General features: G+C 36.1%; 1 protein-coding gene across 7 annotated transcripts; it reads left to right on the top strand.

Annotated features, from left to right (window-relative positions):
• Positions 1–461: 461 nt before the first annotated feature.
• On the top strand, positions 462–12,986 carry LOC106072142 (centrosomal protein CCDC61-like). Of its 7 annotated transcripts, none has more exons than XM_056022646.1 (16): positions 462–682; positions 1,686–1,944; positions 2,373–2,455; positions 3,717–3,883; positions 4,777–4,923; positions 5,769–5,985; positions 6,477–6,556; positions 6,955–7,286; positions 7,742–7,814; positions 8,938–9,014; positions 9,259–9,327; positions 10,477–10,543; positions 11,126–11,186; positions 11,335–11,386; positions 11,526–11,591; positions 12,614–12,986. In XM_056022646.1, exons 2-16 carry the CDS (start codon positions 1,788–1,790, stop codon positions 12,709–12,711), a joined length of 1,746 nt encoding a protein of 581 aa, XP_055878621.1. In that variant the 5' UTR covers positions 462–682; positions 1,686–1,787; the 3' UTR covers positions 12,712–12,986. The 7 variants fall into 7 exon arrangements, with proteins under 7 accessions (XP_055878621.1, XP_055878626.1, XP_055878620.1 ...); XM_056022645.1 differs by having other exon boundaries at positions 465–645; positions 8,935–9,014; XM_056022644.1 differs by having other exon boundaries at positions 465–682; positions 8,935–9,014.
• Positions 12,987–20,418: the final 7,432 nt, after the last annotated feature.

The following is a 20,418-nucleotide window of genomic DNA, read 5'->3' as shown; positions in this document are numbered from 1 at the left end:
TTTCGAATGCCCAGCCCCCTGGTCACCACGATGAATGCAGCTAGCAAGGTCTAACGAGCAAAATATAACAAAATACTTTTAAAAAAGAGAGACAGAGGAAGCTTATCTAATGGACGAGCCTCACATTTACAGGCAGATATATCAATAATCAATACTAGAATATTTTTTTCACTTTTCGATTTAAAAAAAAGTTAATGAATTACCGCTGATTATTTTTTTAATTTATCAATTAATTAATTTTTTTTATTGATTCTTTTTTGTTAGGAACAATGAATAATTGTACAAAGTTTCAACTTGATACGTAAATGGAAAGTGGGAGAAATAAGGTGTTCAAAATTTGTATCAGACAGAACTTCTGACAGAAGTACCGTTACGTCTGTATCATATAAGATAAGATAAGATAGAAAAATCATAAAAGCTTTGTAATAATGGAACTTCCTTTATCCATAGGTATGTGCCCTGGACGAAAAAAGTCATGGACACTGCTCCATAATTTTTTTAGTCCCATAAGCGGAAACGAAATAAAATATAAACCTGGAAATGTAAACATTGGTTAGCGGCTTGTTCGAAAGATAACCATTACCATAGAGATCCAATCTTTTATTGTTCATAATTACTGCAATATCTATTTCATTTTCCTAAATGGTAATTCCAATTAAAAAAAGAGAAAGTATAAGACAAGGTAGTTTTAATATTCTAAGTCTTTTATAAAAGTAAAGTTGTTGATTTAGTTGGAGACTTGCTAAATTGCAAGGCTAGGCACAGGCAAGTCTTGGCTTGCCGCTTGCCAATCTGAGAATTATTTTATTATTAATTATTATTTATTTTATAGAATATCTATTATTATTATTATATTTACTATTATAATTAGAATCTCTCAATCTTAATATCTGAATATTTTATTTAACTATTCATAAAGTCTAGATCTAATTAATATTTATTTTTTTAAAGTCTTCAATAATGAATAATGATAATAATATTATTAAATATTATTCCAGATAATGTGAGATATCTGAGATATTTATAATAATATTATTAATTATATATTAATATTATATATACTAAAAATATAGATTTTTTAGATCTATTCTATAATCATATTATAATCTATATTTATAATATTACTATCATAAATGATAAATCATATAATATATTATATAATATTAATATATAGACGTCTATAAATATATTATAATTAAATGATAACTAGTATAGATCCATTAGATGATAATAACAAAATAAATATTATTAAAATTAAATTTAGTTAAATGATAAATACAGATCCTAGTGACTACAAGTGAGTAGTAGTAGTAGTATTCCTAGTTTATTTTGTAGAATGTAGATCTAATCTAAGTCTTTCTAAGACAATTTATATAAGTCTATAAGACCAAGTATATAGTAGTATATACTTGTTAACTAAATTAATTAATATATTTTCAGTGTTTATTTTTAAAGAAAATTCAATACTTAATTTATTACATTTTGCAACAGTTTGCCCCCACCCACCCACCCATTTAGCTAAATAGCTGTGCAACATTTCTCTGATCAAAACCTCAGTAATAAAGCTTTTGATCATTGTAGAAAGTAGGTTAAATTGTTTCACACAAAACCGTAGCATTAAAAAAAACATTCTGGAGTAATGGTGTTTTAAATATTTACACATGTTTTCTGTGAAACCATTTCAGCTTTGGGTTGAAGGCAAAGATACACGTAGTCACTTTGAATTTAACAAAACACTGTTTATGAGGCTGGATTTTCAATAATCAAGGGCCATTTCACAAAAGGTCATGGAAGAGCCGCTGGATATTGCAGTTAGCTGTCCTTACAACATTCGTGGGTCAGACTACATCATAAGTCTAGAATGTAAAGGTAGTGAATCCCTAACAGTCCAAGTTGAAGACAGGCTATCTGCTGACCAGTGGCGATCATCATTTGATGTTCAGTGTAAGTATTCAACAGAATAAAAAGTTTCCTTTTCGACTAAGCGATCTATAGGTCATATGATATAAAGGTCATCTGTTTCTGTGGCCCATGGTTCATGAGGGTGTCATGTGGCCAGCACAACAACCAACTGCCTTTACTTTTCCCTGACTAATGTCAGGTTAGTTAAAAGTAAAAATCCCAGTCTTCAGTAGAATTTGAACCTGGGACTCCTGGTTTAGAAGCCACACACTTTATCACTCAGCCAGTGCACCTCCTAAAAGTACTCAATATCAATAGAAAAATGTTATTACAAAAAATAAAAAAACATTAAAATGTTCAACAATTTTGTTCTATTCATTTAAGAAATATAAGAAAACTCAATGCAACCTCAGAAATTAATTGTATTTGTGCAATTAGATCAGCAAAATATTTTCTTGTATTCTTTGCAGACATTGAAGATTTAACCCACAAAACAGGAAACTTCAAGCAATTCAGTATTTTTGTAAATATGTTGGAGTCTGCCATTACCAAGGTATGTGTTTGTAGTTGAATTTCTATGCGTTTGACGTTGGCTTGAGCTGAAGGGTTTTAGCAACAGTACTTCTGCAAAAGAGCTTACAGCTCAGCAGCAAAAGGCTGGCTAGATAGAAGAAACAACAGTACTTGTAATGTTCAATTGAACATATAACTAAAACATCTTCAATGATAAAGAGTCGAAGTGGAAACCAACGTCTAGCTTTTTTGCTGGCTATAAAAAGCAAGATTAATGTTTGGGTCAGGAAGAAATTTTTAAGGAAATGACATATATATTATGCCATACAATTATCACTCTATGCATACAGCCATTTTCTTTGATTCTGAAGATTAATGATGAGTGTAGTATTTCATATGACCATACATAGCCAGGGGTACATTAATTTTTTTTTGTCTTCTATACCTGTCTTTGGCAAAAACTTTTCTTTGGGCCTTAAATATGTGTCCTGTGACCTTTGTTAGAGCTTGCCAGCAGTCTCTTTCAGAGGCCATATTGCTGCCATTTGCTTTCCTCTATGTTGGTGAGGACAAATGGCGCTTGGCTTGATATGAGGGGGGGGGCACCTCTGTTACATCATCCTCCTTAAAGCTTTTCATCCCTTGCTGGCTAGGAGTCCAATGCAGAGCAGCTGTTGAATGATAAGTAGTGCTTCTATACTGTCCATACCAGAAGATTATGGTTATTTGTAAGATAGTCCTGCCAGTGTATGCCTATTACATAGGGAAAGCACCATTGATGAAGGCATTCTAGGAGCCTTAGATGTGTATAGAGAAAATTGAAACTTCATATACAGGCTAATTTGTACTGCTGATTGAACCATGGTATGGTATGTGGATATATATAATATAGTTATAGCTGTAGTGGCAATACGGTTAACTGTGTGTGCAGTGTAACCCAAGAGACAGTACTGATATGAACATTATGCATGAATAATATGATATGGTCATGTGATCATTTCTATTGCTTTTGAGTAGGTCTTCAGGACCAGATATAAAGGTAGAATGATAGAGAGGAACATAATATGTTGAATTTCAATTGAAAGTTCAGGGAAAATATTGAAACAAGCAATTGTTCAATTTACCAAATGAAAAGCTTATCCATTACATAGAGTTCAACCAGGACTTAAGAAAACCTTTGAAGCTACTGTAACTTTAAATTACCTGTGTGCGACGTAATATTGCCTTGGGAGGTAAATGCTTTGTTTTTATTATACATTTAATGACACTGATACTTTGCTCTGTTTTGTTTATTTCCTCAGTCCAGTGAAAGTGTTTCATTAGATCTATTAACATACAGTGACCTAGAAACTCTTCGTCAAAAGAAAAGTGGCATTTCCTCTTCCGTCAAATCCAGTATTCCAGCATCTAGGGCAGCACTGACAACAAAACGATATTTAATTCTAACTTACACAGTGGAGTTTGACAGGTATGCTCTCGTCAGTAGTGACAGGCTGGTGAAACTTTTGGTAGTATCTGATTCCTTTTACTTATTAGTTAGTCTTAGAAGTTAAGGCAACCCATGAGTTGACTGTCTTGAAATTTATATTTTATTATTACTTTAACATTTTTTTTTGTTTGCTTACAACAATGTCAAGAAATATGATTTGCCTAGTTTAGGTTCCTAGTGAAGCATAGAGGATAAAAGATGCTCATTTGCTGTATGAGTTGTAGATTAAAGATACATAAACAATAGTCTTAGGTTTTCAGTTCTTCTCATCCACCCAGACTGGGTGCAATTACAAAACATCACTTGAAACATCTTCCACCTCCTAAGAACAACTTTCCACTCCGCCACATACCTTCTTGACACCATAAAGTACCTCTAACCGTGCAGGACTCGCCATTAGTGTAACGGTCCCTTGAGGAACTGCACATGGATTATTGACAGGGACGTGGAAGCTCTCTTTCCGCACCTTGCAATGGGAAAGCTCTCGCATTTCCTTGGACACTCCCACAGGAGCTTTGTTTTGCTGTTCATTTAGCCTAATCACTTCCTCAAATAATCGTTTCCACCCGAGTGCCATGTTGAGGCAGTACCCGGAGCACTTCTCTTCCAATGCTTGCTCTAGTCCTACAGCTGAGTGGAAGATGTTATGTTTATGTCTTGCCTCAATGTGTCTTGCCACTGTCGAGGAGAGTGCGCACTTCTTGGATGATGATAGAGGTACACGAAGACTTACACTATTTAATGACAGGAGAGGAACGTGTGTGATTTTTTTCAAAGCATTCACAATTTTGTAAACTTTGAATATGAATGAGCTCATGTAACTACATAAAGTAGAATTGTAATGAAATATGAATATTTGAATTTTCCAACAGGATACACTACCCATTGCCCTTGCCTTATGTTGGCAAGCCAGACCCCCGAGTTCTCCAAGAAGAGATCAGGTCCCTCAGGGAAGAACTGAAAAAACTTAGACTTCAGCATCCTCATTCCGATAGCAGAACTGAAAAATTACTCAGAGAGTAAGTGACTGATGTTTTGTTTGCAACTATTGTTGACTGCCTTCAGTTAGCTAATTCTACCTCATAGGCCTTGGGATCTTAAAGAGATTGAAGAGCAAGACATTTAGATTGGTAGATGGTTGCCTGTTTTCCTCATCCCTATTGTTACAGCAAGTAGAAGATGACTTGATTCTAAACTGTTGTTGCTCTACAAGCCATACAGAAATGTAGGTTCATTCAATTTCTTGAACATAAATACTTAAAATAGAACAAACATTAAAAAAGAATGCCATAAATTTAATTGATTTTATAAACTTTGATGGAGGATTGGGAAGCAGCTTTTCCAATTGAGTGTCATGAGTCTGAATACCACTTGAAGATAGGGGATCGTTTAAAAGGGATTTCAAATTGCCCCCAGTCCCAATCAAAACCTGTCAATGATCGGGGAAAGTATTTCGGATGTTGTGCTGACTACACATCATTCTCATAGCTCCATTAGGTATTGGCAGTAGTTGGCCATTTTTACTGTTTGTGGACTGTTTTAATTGCTCAAATGTTCTTTGGGGATTGAAGATTATTACGTCCTAGCTCAAACGTCCGCAGGATGGCAGGGGATGGTGGAGGCAGAGGTCAGGGTTTAAACCATTAAGTTTAGAGTGCATACCACATGACCAGGCAGATATCCTGGCCACTAAACACCCTTGTTAATGGTTTGATATATAAATAGGTAGCATTTACATTGCTTGTGTGGGTGGCACATTTTACTTGCTTGCTAATTTTATTTTTGAATCTTTGGTAGTTAAACTAAAACTTCCTGGTTCTACCAACATAAGTTTATTAAACCTGTATAATATTTTTTTTTTTAGTTACAGACGATTAGAGAGGGAAAAGATCGAGCTGGAAGAAGAATTCGCTGCATTTCGTCGAGAGGTTAGACTAACCACCGGAGGCAATGCAGTCAAAGACATCAGAGCTCTGAAGACGATGGTGAGAAATCTGGAAGAGCAGCTGATGAAAGAGAAGACTAAATACCAGCGTACAACAATCAAACGAAGTCAGGAATACAAGGATTTGTTAGAGGAGGTACGTAGAATTCCTAGTCACTTTAGCATTTACATTAACCTTATTAAGTTCAACCATTTACGATTGAGGAGATACTTAACATTCCTAGAACTTTCAGCATTTAATTTGACCTCGTTAAGTTACTTTAAGTAAAAAAGTACCCCTTTCAGACCTTGCAATCTATAAGGCAGATGATGTAAAGGTCATCTGTTTCTCTGGCCAATAGTTAATGGTCTCATGTGGCCAGCACAACAGTCAACCTCCAACTAATATCAGGTTCCCATTACAGTTGGTTAGACTCAAGGGCATCCTCAAAATCCAAAAATTTGAACCTGGGACCTTCTGCGACAGCTTAACCACTCAGGGGTATTTAGCATTCCTAGTATTTTTTGCAATTAACCACATACCATTAGGTTAAACCTTTTACTGTCAGATGGTTATACATTTTACATACTGAATAATTATCATTATACTTTGTAGGATAAAAAATGAACTCTGTTTATTTCAATTAGGTTGAAGAGTTAAGGTCGTCAGAAAGAACTTTACGTGTCAGAGTGAAAAGCTTAACGAATGAACTCGCTATGCTCAAGAGGTGACAACTTTCTCTACTCTTTGCTTTACATTTACAACTATTGTTGTTATAAAAATAACTTAATTTCATCCTTAATTTTAGTCTTTCGCAAAGTCCAGTGTCTTTATTTTTCCTTTTTCTTTCTTCTTGTAGTTTTACTGCTTAAAAACATGTCTTTTGAATGTAATAGGGATCTTACAAATCCAAATGTAAACAAAGAGAAGATTACTCTGATTGACTTGATTATGAAAATCTCATACATACCAAATCTAAAAATAAATTACGATAAATTTTAAATATAACATAAATATTTTTTTTCCTTTAATGTTCGGTAGATTTGCTTTATGTTTAACCCTTAAAACTTTTTGCAATCAAATTGTCTGCCAATTTTTTTTTTTTAAAGCACTTTTTTTTTTCAGGGGTAGGCCTCTAACAAGGGTCAACTCAAAGGAGAGGCATGGGTCAGGAGATAGGCTCAGCGCTACTCGAAATCTTTCTGCCTCACGCAACCGATCATTGTCTAATGACCGGCTCTCAGGAAGACCAGGGTCTGCAGAGAGGACGAAAAGCAGGTCCAGGGAAAGGCCGCCCCTGCTCAGGTCAAACTCGTCTGAACAAGTGTCACGCTCATCTCTTAATGGCAGTGGATTGAGGGGCAGATCGACCTCTTTAGATCGCAACACATCTGCCAACAGGAGTAGATTGTCTGTCGGCTCAGGAAGTAATCGTAGTCGGTCCCCATCACCGCTAGGTAACATTTCGTTAGTGTTTTATTTTTTTAACAATCGTTAACATCACAATTGTTTTTATTAGCATGAAATTCCAATCCCCAAGACTATTGATTCTCTGAACCATTAATTTAGCAGCTCATTGCCTGACTGAACAGCTTGCGGCCTTAAACATGGAGAGCTTTTGACCTGTCGTGTAAAATAGAATTTTTAATTTATCAGAAAAACTGAAAATATTGTACTAGTTGAGTTGAAAAAAAGCACTAAAAAAAATAGAAAAATGTATACTTGTTAAAATAATTGAATAATGAAATACTGATTACATTTATAATTTGAAAATGTATTTCCTGTTTTTCTATATTTTATTTTAACTAACTCAAACTTAAAGCGTCACAGTCATTAAATTAAATCTGTGACTTATACAGATATAATGTCACGAACATTATAAAGATGATTGATTTGTTCATATTTTTGTCAGGTCCCAAGCGTTTTAACCCCACAGCCTACGTTAAAGAAAAAACAAGAAAGCAAAAAGAAACAGAACACAGAATGTAAGTTTACTTTTTTTTTCTTCACTTTTTTCTTTATTGTTTACAAGCTGATATGTAACAATTTTCTGTTTAAATATTGTTATAAACCTGGTGGTGGCAAAGATGGGGGTAGTGGTGTGAGTGTAGTCAGCCGACGCAAATCGCCCCAGGCCAGGGCTAGACGAGCGGTCAACCGTGACGAGTTACGACGGTCAGCCGAGACGAGTGTCAACACAGCAGTTCGGGAAGGATCGACGGCGGTCCGGGAAGGATCGACGTCTTGAACAGAACTCAGGAGTGTCACGGGAGTTGTAGTCATCTGACCTCCTAGAAACGTCGAGCGGCGTTCTGTCCGGTTCGAGAAGGCCAGTAGGGACCCTATATAAGAGCGGAGGTGTCGCAGTCAAGACAGTTCACGGCAGGGGTTCAGAGCTCGGTTCACTACAGTCCGGTCGACTACAGCACAGTTCAGCGGTGTGGTTCTGTACGGAGCATTACGACGGTTCAGTGCGGAGTACTGTCAAGTACAGTTGAGACAGCTGGCGTCTTGATCTTGGTCTGCGATCGAGTCCGACACAACGAGCCTAGTGTGTGAAGTCAGTCCTGAACTGTTGAACCCAGTGCAAGCCCGGAACGAGACGGAGAGGCCAGTGCAAGAGTTGATACTGCGGAACGGCGTTATCGGAGAGATATTTGTACAGTGTACGTGTTGCCAATTGTACAGTATTGGCTGTTATTTATTCAACTATTAAAGTGTTATGTTACTTTGGAGCCCTGAGTTGTCAAGTTCTTTAAGTTGGTGGTGTATGGTGCAGTTTGCAGAGAGCCTGGATAGTGAGATTCGTAACAATATAATACATAAATGCAAGATTGTACATTGTAAGAAAATAATTGGTTTTCAATGTTTATATATATATATATATATATATTAATAGTCTACCCATAATCATATTAAACTTGTCATTAAATGTCAGTTTTTAGATGCATCATTAGTTTTGGCTTAAGGCTGGGGGTAACTTCAGTTCGCATTCATTTACAGGCATACTTGGCTAATGACTATGATATTAAATGTAAAGAATTTAAATATTTTTATTATGACCCGCGCAACAATATTTAATAGTGATTTTTTTTTTTCAAACAGCAGACGCAAAGATCAGAGATTGAATTCATCTGGTCTATCTAGTAGATCAAGGCGTTCTGGAAACTCCAGCAGAATTTCAAGTTAGTGTCATTTTTTCTTAACTTTCTGAAAGTGATAATTTTTTAACACATGCTTTATTGGTTGGTCATTTTTTAAGTGCGTTTATACTTTCTACCCAGCCTGCCACTAAAACTTAAAATTGTGTGCTTGTTTTGTTGCTAGTTCTAAGAACCATTTAAACTTGGTCACAACTAATTGGCTACATAAAAGCTTCATTTTCACACTTATTCCTTTATTTTTTGTATGAAATACTTTGATCCACAGAACCAAAATTAAAATCTTCCAAAAGTCTAATTGAGGCTCAAACTTCCAACCACCTAAAAAGTTCAACAGGTTAAATGAAAAGAATTATGATCTAAATGTGATTTTAAAGTTGGACTAATTGTTTCTTGACATTTATTTGTTGATTCATATCTTCTAACATGTGTTTCTTCTTTGATTTTAATATTACTCAATACTTTTTTTTTTGTTTATTGAGAGCGTTGTATGACTTTGGCCTACAAACTAGTTTGAAACATCTTGTCAAATGGGATTTTTAAAAATAGATATTTTATATTCCAGGTTACAGTCATAGATCTAAAGATATTTCTTGTAAGTTTGAGATTTAAAAGTAGTTTAGCTGACATCAGATTATTTAGTCCAAACTGTAGAATCATATTCATGTCCCTAGCTGCCCTGTCATTACCTTTTGAGCTCTCTATTTTAATAGGCATAGTTGTTATGAAATATCTAAATTGCTTAAAAGATAACACCAAAGTCAGCAATGAAGATGTTTTTTTTAGTATTTCATCTTTTGTTTGATTTAAATTATTTTATTTACATATTTGTAATTTGAAAAATTAATATTTTTGTTACAAATTACTTAAATAGACAAATATTTAACAAGAAACCATAACCTCAGGACTTGTGTCATGACTTTACAATTTGTAATGTAGCATTATCTCCCTTTTCTTCTAATGTGTTCTTGCTTCATTATTGGATGATTTTCACTATAGATAATGCTTATAAATAGATAAATTACTCTGCATTGAGAACACATTTCCCATTGGTCCTCTTCTCAGTTTAGATATTACCATGTACCGGTATTGCAAAACCTAAACTCTACATTTATACTGCACATGATCTTAAAATTTTAGAAATTCAAAGCTGTTATATATTATTAATTTCTTGCACTTTTAGTTAATATAGATAGTATCAAGAATGAAATTTTATCAAATCAATAAATTCAACTCAATAGAAGACTTAGATTTAATTGTTTATAGTTATCTTTTGATAAACTACTACTCAAAGTTACAAAGTTACTCTAAAAAAAAGTAAATTTGATTCATTAATACCTTTAAGCAAGTTCCAGACTTCATTTAACTGTTTAGCTCAAGTAAGTGCTTACTACCATTTTACTGTATAGTTTCAGTAAGAAACATGCCCCGATCTCTAAAATGCTTTTGAACAAGTTTTAAAATATTTTTGTTTCCTTGTTTCCAGGGAGTCAAGGCAACGGGAGTGATGGATATGGTTCCGATGGTTCATACACTGGCACTGTCAGGCAAAGGTCAGTTTAGCCAGCTACTGGCTATATAAACTTTCTAAGTACAAAGTATAGAACTGTAAAATTTCTGCCTGGCCATGTTGTTTGCGCGCTGGACTGTCATTAATGTTTGTTTCAAATGTAATGTTACTTAAATTCTCTTTGTATTTATAAAAAGTATAAAATATGGTTGATTAAAATTGAATAGTAAATATAAAGCAGGAGAGAGAAGGGTGACAAGAACAAAAAAAATACTAGCTTCGTGCAAAGGAAAAACTACCACGCTAGGGTAAAGCAGTCTGTTATAGGAAGCAAAGTTGTAGAATGTTTATAGAAGGCAATGTCTTAGAATGAAAAGTTTTAGATTATATTTAAAAAAAAAAAAAAGTCAACAGGCAGTTTGTTATTCTCTTCAATTAGTGAAGACAGCTTGATTGATCTGATTATTAATGCCTCTCTCTGCAAGGACTTAAATGATTGTGAATTTGTTTTTCTTGACAATTTGTCTTTTTTTGATTCAATCTAATATTCATTCGTCAGTTCCTGATTGCAACTAGAGCCTTTGTTAATAAATCTCTTTCTTACTTTCTTTTACATCTGTCTCAGACCAGGTAGTGGAAATAAAGGCTCTGGTAGAATACACCTTGATCAAGACAGTCCTGCATCAGTAAGTAACAAGAGTCATAGATCTTGCTTTGGTTATTGAATTGAACAAATTTTAGTTAAGATTTAAAATCCTTTCTTTTGTTGCTTATTTTATCTAACAATTTGTTTTCCTTTAAGGATTAAAATGTTGTTTTTTTCAACTTTTCTAGCTGATTAGAACAGTATCCAATCGTCCTCCCAATGGCAGATCTGCTAAACAATATCCTTTGAGAGTATTGATACATATTTTTTAAATTTTTTTTTTAATGAGATTTAAAACATTTAATATATGTCACATTTAATTAGAGCTGCACTAGATTTAGCAAGTCAATGAAAATGTTTCCTTAACTCTATTGGACATTAGCCAGTACACCAGATTCAAACCTCAGTAAAACCAAGTCCAAGAATCCAACTGCTGTTGAAACTGGTAAAAAAACATAGATTAACATAGATTAACTTACACTTGAAAACCCCCCCAAAAAATGACACCAACTTTTATGGTGAAACTAATGAGTATCAGTCTTATAAAGTAAAATTTGTAAAGTTTCCCTTTCAGACTTTGCGATCTTTAGGGCAGGTGATATAAAGTTCATCAGTCATCTGTTTCTATGGCCCACAATTAACAACAGTGTCATGTCATATGAGTGCAAATACTTAAAACAAAGACTATTATGAGACTGTGTGGCCAAGTAACTATGCACTAGGCTGCTCAGCAGAAGCTCTTTGAATAAACCACATTAAGCAATAATCAGGCTTTTCTATTTCATCTCTTTCTAAATTTCCCTGTCTTTTTTTTTATGTTGCTATAACTTAGCCAAATAACCTCAAAGAAAGGATTATTAAATAATAAAATAGAATGTTTAATAGCCAAAAAGAAACTAGATCTAGAATTACACTAATCACAAGCGTTGTTTTCATCTCTAATCATCGGCCATCTTGACTTCCTCTCTTATTTCATGTCTCTGTCCTGTGTCTCATGGTGCGCAGTCTCACGCCTAATGACAGCGTGCATTGTAGAGTCATAACAATATAGATGGCGTGCGCAAAGACTAAAACTTAAGCTCTTAGAATTAAATATCCTCTTATTTCTGGTATGCACTTGTTTGTTGCTCAGGCTTTTGACGCGCAAGTTCTTCCCTAGTGCTATTAAAGCACGGAGGGGGCTGCCTGAATCAGCCAGGAAATTAACGACTTGGCAAAGTTTAAGTCATTGATTAACATGCATGACTAGATTGACCTAGGGACATTTAAGTAATGTCTTATCTTATAAGATAAGACAAGTTCTCTTTGATTCTTTCCTACCATCCTTCTCATTATGTTCTATTTTGTGTCATCTTATGAAGTGTCTTTTTAAATTTTAGATTAAGTTGAATGAAATAAAAAAAAAAAAATGAAACCAGACCAATGCAAGAAATACAATATAATCTCAACACCATTCTTTATCACCAGATGATGACAGTGAATATTATGATAGATCGGCAGAGATAAGTGAAATTGATGAAAGGCTGGACAGACTGCAGCAGTTAATGAGGGCCACAATGCAATAATGCTTGGTAAACTTAGTGTGCTATTGTCTGTTTCCTAGTTCTGCACTCCAATGAGCCAATCGGCTTTATATATTTTTAAGCTGCTGACATGTAAATATAGTTTTTAAATTAAAACTGTAATTCTAATTATACATCTCCTCAGTTTAGGATTTTTATTGTAATGTGAATTGAATGCTATTGGATTGATGGAACAAACCTGTCTCTTGGGTTGTTACATTATTTTCAAAGTTTATGTAAATTTACTACATAAAGTTCTTCAGTTTTTTCAAAAAGAAGTTTTGTGTTAGTTTTTTGAAAGAGTGGCAGGAAATAGAGGGGTGAGAGTAGACCAGGGGTTCTCAACCTGTGGATCGCGACCCCCTTGGGGGTCGATTGACGCTTTGCCAGGGGTCGCCTAAGACCATCAAAAATATGGATTGTTATAGTCTACTCTTCTATTGCTGTATGTGTGTGTGTGTGTGGGTCACGTCAGAGTGGGGGATTGTAAAAAGGGGTCGCCGAGCTTAAAAGGTTGAGAACCGCTGGAGTAGACTGATTGAAAACACAAGAAGCTGATCACAAAGATAATGACTCAATGATAGTAATGAAAGATCTACAACAGCTTGAAGTTATTGAGATTAAAATTCTGTAGGGAGAAATTTGAATGGAAGGATGTATCGAATATGTCCAGGACAGTCCTGTTTTGCAACACTGGTATGAATGTCAGTTTGAAGATTGATTTTAAAAATTAAAGAGAAAGAGAGAATTATGTTGAATTAGTGTTTCAGATTGATTTTAAGATCTGACAAATCTTACTGCACCTGTTATATAACTACAAATGTGTGAGTGAGTGAGAGAGGGGGGGGGGGGAATACCAGGTTATAAGAGTATTAATATATGATTGGCTGCCTCATCATGTGGTATGTGCTCTGGACTGTCACCTTGATGGTCCCAGGTTTGAACCTTACCTGCTGCCATCTTATCAGAAGGTTAAGGCCAGGATGTAATAATCTTCAAATCTGAAGAAAACATTCGAAAACATCTTAACCAAAAACAAAACATGTATCCATTATATTAATGTTTAGAATTCATTATGCCTTGCATTGCAAACCGCATGCTGAAGTGACACTTTATTGAGAATAAAACAATTGTAATTATACTACACTCTTTGTTTTTCTTTACTTTGACACTTAATGTTAATAAAAATAGCTGTATATTTGTACTGAAAATTATAAGTTCTTGAATAATATGTTTCCACATTAATTCAAAGTGTTGCTAGTAGATCTACCTAATTTATTAAATGTTCCTAACTAAGTGAGTTAGCCTCATTTCCAGGCATTTTATGTTGGTGCTTGTTTAGTAAATTACATTATTTTTGGGGGGTTGGGTGTGTGTCATAAAAGAGGCCCAGCATGCAATGGTTGAACATTGTATAAGGGTTAACTAAAATGAAAGGCTTGTTGCTGAGGCTGGTTGAAGGTTTAGCATGATTTAAGTCCACCATTGAAATGTGTACTTGTTTAAAAAAATGTAAAACTATTTCAACAATGGCTAATGAAGGAGTTGACAATGGCTCAGCTCGTACAACAAAATAAGAGTAGGGTAGTAAAGTTCCCCTTTCAGACCTTGTGGTCTATAGGGCAGATGATGTAAAGGTCATCTGTTTCTGTGGCCTACGGTTGACAAGGGTGTCATGTGGCCAGCACAACCATCAACCGCATTTACTTTTCCCCAACAAATGTCAGGAACCCATTAGAGCTGGGTGGACTCAGAGGCGCCCAAGGATCCCGAAATAAAAATCCCAGTCTCCATCAGGATTCGAACCCGGGTTCAGAAGCTTTACCGCTAGCCACCGCGAGTAGGGTAGCAAACAAATATCTCATTAAAAAATAAAAGTATGAGTTGATTGATTTTGTAAATATATATACCGGTATATATATAATATATATCCAACTATTTGAATGTGATTCAAAGACCGCATCACAAACCAAGAGATTAAAGACAGGATTTCTTCAGCGATTGGACCCCATGATGACCTGCTAACTATCGTAAAAAAAAAAACGCCAGCTAAAAATCTATGGCTATATTACAAGAACTTCAGGGCTCGCAAAGACCTTCCTACAGGGAACAGTATCAGGAAAAGAAGAAGAGGCAGACAGACAAAGAGATGGGAGGACAACATTAAAGAATGGACGGGCCTGCCATTGAAAGAGGTTCTAACTAAGGCAAAGGACAGAGAGGGATAGAGATGACGGTCGACGAATCTTGTATGGTGCCCCAACAGGCTAAGGATTAGTCAATCAATATCAACTCACTTTGTCGGTCTGGTAAAAAGTTTGTAGCCTACATGTTATTTCTCCGACACCCTGTCTCGGATCAACTACACACACATACATAAACACACACATACATACATACATACATACATACATACATAGATGTAATAATATCCGCTGATCTACACGGGAATTGTTTACATCAGTTCTTTGTATGTACACGGGCCTGTTTCACGCGTGGCAAGTTATTACACATAGGGCCACCCTTCAGTTACAACAATATGATACAAAAACTATCTGAATTGAACGTTAGCAAAAACATAGAAGCTTGGATTCTAAACTTTCTTATCAAACGCCCACAATATGTAAATGTGAACCGGTATGTTTCAGGCACGAGAGAGCTTAGCACTGGAGCGCCGCAGGGGTGCGTTCTGTCACCAGTATTGTATACCATATACACAAATGACATTCAGAGCCTATCAGCGGACACTCCCATCATAAAATTTGCTGACGACCCAGCAATCATTGGCCTTATTGAAGGTGATGAAAATCTGTACCATTCAACAATTAACACCTTGTACCAATGGTGTATAGACAACTTTTTAATTTTAAAGGTTCAGAAAACTAAAGAAATGATTATTGACTTTAGGAAACATAAAGGCCATATTGCAGAAATTCAGATGAACAATCAAACCATAGAACAAGTACAAGAATATAAATATCTAGGAACAACTATCAATAACAAACTGAAATGGAGTGAACACTGTCAAAACCTCTGCACAAAAATTCACCAGCGACTCTTCTCTCAGAAAGCTAAAAAAATTTAACATCGACAAAACAATCATTAAACGTTTTTATACAGCAACCATCAGCAGTCTAATTAACTTTGCCATCACATTCTTATATAGTAGGCCTAATACTTCACTGACACAAAGACCTAGACTAAATAGACTAATTAAAAAAGCATCGCATATAACTCGAACACAGCTACCATCTCTTGAAGAGCTTTTTCATGAAAGATGCCTTTCCAAAACACTCTCGATTGTTAAGGACAACCTGCACCCATTAAACCACTGTTACATAAGATCTGAAGTGGTTGTCTCTTTCCATTAGGACTAAAACAGAAAGATTTAAAAACTCCTTTATCCCACTTTCGGTCAGAGTGTTACAAGATCAGCTGTCGTCATCGAGAAGTACATAGAAGTCATTCATAAAGCGCTTGTTGTGAAAGTGTATGTGTTTCGTGTGTGAATGATGTTCGAATTTTTCATCTTTATTGTTATTGTTACATTAGTTACGCTGAGGTTCTCAATTGTAGTCAAACTGAATTTCCATTTGATTGGATCAATAATATTATCTTATCTTATCTCTAATGGACATGTCCGCTTTATAATGCTACCATTCCTAATCATTTACTTATTACCAGTGAAGTCGATTACCAGTATCACCCCCCCCCCTTTTTCAGCTTCTTTACCGAAATATTTCAAAGGCTTTCTGGTGCTTTTCATTATTGCACGCCACCCTGCGCATCCAATATTCACGTAATATTTTGGTCGAAGCATCTCTCCCGCTTGCAACCAGGTGCTCTCTTCTATGTCAGCTAAGGCAAGTTGGCGCCTAAACTGGTCTTTATAGCGTTTCCGTGGGGCACCTCTGTTACGTCGACCACCTTTTAGCTCACCAAAAAAAGACTGCCTTTGGCATACGTTTGTCCCCCATACGGGGTACGTGCCCTGCCATAACTGTCGGACCATTAGAAGTCCCTCTATGCTGTCCATACCGGCATTCGCAAGGGCATCGCTGTTTGTTGTGCGGTCTTACATCCTCTACCCTCCAGGTTCCATGAAGTTTTCATTTTTGTGTAGTGGAGTGGATACACTGATATCCACGTGACTTTTCCCCCTGGATAAAAAGGCAGAATAACGTGGACACTGTCCATTCTACCGGCATCTCTTGTCGCTGTACTGTTTGTCTGTTACTGGACCTACTTCGTCTCCACTCCCTGTTTGTGCCTGTTTCTACACCATGTGTTTATGTATGGCTGCAGGTAAATACATTTTACTTTATTATATTAGATTGTAATTTTATTTAGTAATTTACATAGAATTTTTCGCTAACCCGGTTTTCATCTAATATGTTGTTGGACTATCAGTCACTATCCTTATTTTAGAAGCCAGCATGTAAATGTATTTTTACAACCAGGGTGTAGATACTGGCTTTAAGAATTAGTGTATAAATTTGTTGTAGGCCTAATCGTTATCTTAGTTTTTTTTTGTATGGAAAGGAAACAAGCGATATCTTATCTTATATAATCCAGACGTTACTTCAAAACTATTCAGATACTATTAAAACAATGTATGTTTGTTTTATGTAGAATAACAAATTGATTTATTTTTAGAGAACTACTTTGTCATTCATTGTATATGTTTCTGATGTTCCAAATGTTCTTATAAGAGACGATTGGTTTACACTATACGATTTTCTTTATGTTAGATCTAGTATTTAGACTTCAGTGTTGTGTGTAAACTTGGTCTAACCATTTAGGCCTATTCATTGTGTTAAGTTTTACCCATATGTAATTTGAGAATGTATTTTAATGTGTGTTATTTTATGTTTGCTTTTGTGCAGGTCTTTAGTGTATTATAAACATACTGAAATCGGCATACGAGCTCCTTTAGTCATTTAGAATTTAGTTTTCTGTGCCAAACCCAACACATTTGTAAAAAAAAAAAACAAAAAAAAACGCATTACGATATTTTTTTTTAAAATTTGTACACTGAATACACCAAAAAGTTTTTCCAATATGTAAGAAAATCTTCGAAAATATGCACTATCAAAAGCTAAGCAGGATACGAATCTGTTTCCGTATTCCAGTTTAGATGTAATATATATAGGTCTGTGTGTGCACATTTTGTAAAAAAATGTTTTACATGTTTGGGATGTTCCTTCAGAGTTGAAGATAATTACTTCCCAGTCCAAACCTCCCGCAGGACGACGGGGGATGGGAGCGGGCAGGGTTTGAACCTCGGGACCATCGATAAATCTGAACGACAGTCCAGCGCACAAACCGCACGACCAGGCAGCCATCCTAAGCATAAAAGGCACAAATTTAACAATGAACAGGAGTTCTAAGAGGTTCTCTTAGATGAGTGTTAAATGATTGGAGTCCTAATCCTAGCTCTTGGGTGGGGGTTAGAAAACTAAAACAAAATTAACACTCCGACAGATGTCACGAAGCATCCGGACCTAAACACTGCTTGCACAACAAAGTGAAAGCCGAAACCACACTCATCACACATCCTGGAAGTGAAAACGATTTTACAGTAGACCTCCAATACACTGACATTAGGGAATTAAATCTCACGCATTCCAATATAATGTGCAATCAACACTAGAACTGCAAACACTGATAACTACAAAACGATCCAGCCACACAAGTCACTGCATCTATCTCTCTCTCCTTAATGATTAATGCCTCTTCCTCTCTTTCCTTACTGCCTCTCTGTTTCTGTCTGTCTCTGTCCCCGGCGTTCCAGTACCACCTCATCGTGGTCGCCGGGTGAACACCCCGCTCTCCAGAGGGGTGGCCAAGGGTACTGGTTGCTTGCCGCTGATGAATGAGCAGTCGGCAAGTGTATAAGTGCAAACGAAGGGGTTATGTCCAGCCCCCCCCCCCCCCTGTGGGGCCCCGGTGAGTAAGAGACCTAACGGGATCTCCGAAAAGCGGATAGCGCTGGACACCAACTCGAGGGTTGGCCGGGATCTCCTGGGTCCTGGCTGATTCGCGGGTCTCTGTAATGGGCAGAATTGGACTGCTGGCACGGCCTTTCGCGGGCGGTTCCTTTGCGTCCATGAGTTGAGGCTCTATCTAGCCCATCCCCAGACATCGTAGCAGAGGAACGCGTCGTACCCAGTGGCAGTTCTGATACTGGGGATGTCAAAAAAACCTTCGTCAAACCAACTCCCCATTGTGGGAAACTCTTGCCAACAGTGGAAGTGATGAGCTGAGTGGACTTCCTACTCTCGAGCTCCGGATCCTCTTGCAGGCCCCTATACACACACTCCCGCAGGAGCAATAATTAAGGCCGCCAACGGGCTTAGCCCTCTCAGTCTACCTGTTTCTGTCTTTCTCTTTCTGCCTGTTTCTCTCTCTCTCTCTCTCTCTGTCCATCACTGTCTCATGGTCCTATTCACGTTTCCTAATCAACGTGAGGCGTTGATATAGTCTGACCGAATAAGGAATGAACGAGTTTTTGTACCGCTCTGTTCTTGTCTTGATTGACAGCAGTCGCCCACTTCGCGACGACATGACGTGGTTATGTTGGAGCGGGTGGCTGTTGTCTTCCAAGATTTTTCTTTGACATTTGTTTTTCAAAAAGTTCATTAAAAAAAATGGTAGTATTGTGGTGTGATTTTTTTGATGACCTTTTTATAATGTTTTCTAAGCGGCGCAACAGTTTAGATGAAGAGTTGCCCTGCAAACAAGCTATTCCGTATGTTATCAATTTTTAGTCGCGCATTAAAAAATATCTAGGATCTTCTTATAGTTTAAAGCTATGGAGTTTGTATAGGAAAAAATAGCCGCTGTTTTCTTTGTCAGAGTTCCAAGGTGGTCTACCCACGTGATAATATTGATAAAACAACGAAAAAAACTCTCGTGAAAGCTTGTGTCTATTACGTAATTTGTATAGAAGAGATAGAGAATCACGTAGCTAAATGTTGTTTGTTTACGATTGGTGAATGAAGTCCATTATGACGCCTAGATATTTATATGACTTTACTTCTTGATTGCCATCACCAAGGGAGCTCACTTCTGTTTGATATGTAAACACATGACAGTGTACTTGTAACACTTGCTTAGAAGAATGAATGGCCAGTTAGATTCACACACTACAAGCATTCATCCAAGCCAAAAATAAATAAATCAAAAGAATGAATGGCCAGTTAGATTCACACACTACAAGCATTCATCCAAGCCAAAAATAAATAAATCAAAAGAATGAATGGCCAGTTAGATTCACACACTGCAAGCATTCAACCAAGCCAAAAATAAATAAATAAATCAAAAGAATGAATGGCCAGATAGATTCACCCACTGCAACATTTATCCAAATCAAAAATAAATAAATCAAAAGAATGAATGGCCAGTTAGATTCACCCACTGCAAGCATTCAACCAAGCCAAAAAATAAATAAATAAATCAAAAGAATGAATGGCCAGATAGATTCACACACTGCAAGCATTCATCCAAACCAAAAATAAATAAATCAAAAGAATGAATGGCCAGTTAGATTCACACACTGCAAGCATTCATCCAAGCCAAAAATAAATAAATCAAAAGAATGAATGGCCAGTTAGATTCACACACTGCAAGCATTCAACCAAGCCAAAAATAAATAAATAAATCAAAAGAATGAATGGCCAGATAGATTCACACATTGCAAGCATTCAT

Source organism: Biomphalaria glabrata, chromosome 3, assembly GCF_947242115.1.
Source record: "Biomphalaria glabrata chromosome 3, xgBioGlab47.1, whole genome shotgun sequence".
Lineage (NCBI taxonomy): Eukaryota > Metazoa > Mollusca > Gastropoda > Planorbidae > Biomphalaria > Biomphalaria glabrata.
Note: the sequence above shows the minus strand (reverse complement) of the source record. Positions and strands in the feature narration are given on the sequence as shown.

Excerpts from the sequence above, each read along its gene's own strand:
- LOC106072142 (XM_056022645.1), top strand. The coding sequence starts at position 1,788 with ATGGAAGAGCCGCTGGATATTGCAGTTAGCTGTCCTTACAACATTCGT. Across the intron at positions 10,544-11,125 it reads ACTGGCACTGTCAGGCAAAG|ACCAGGTAGTGGAAATAAAG; the intron begins GTCAGTTTAGCC and ends CATCTGTCTCAG. Across the intron at positions 11,387-11,525 it reads TGGCAGATCTGCTAAACAAT|TAGCCAGTACACCAGATTCA; the intron begins ATCCTTTGAGAG and ends TCTATTGGACAT.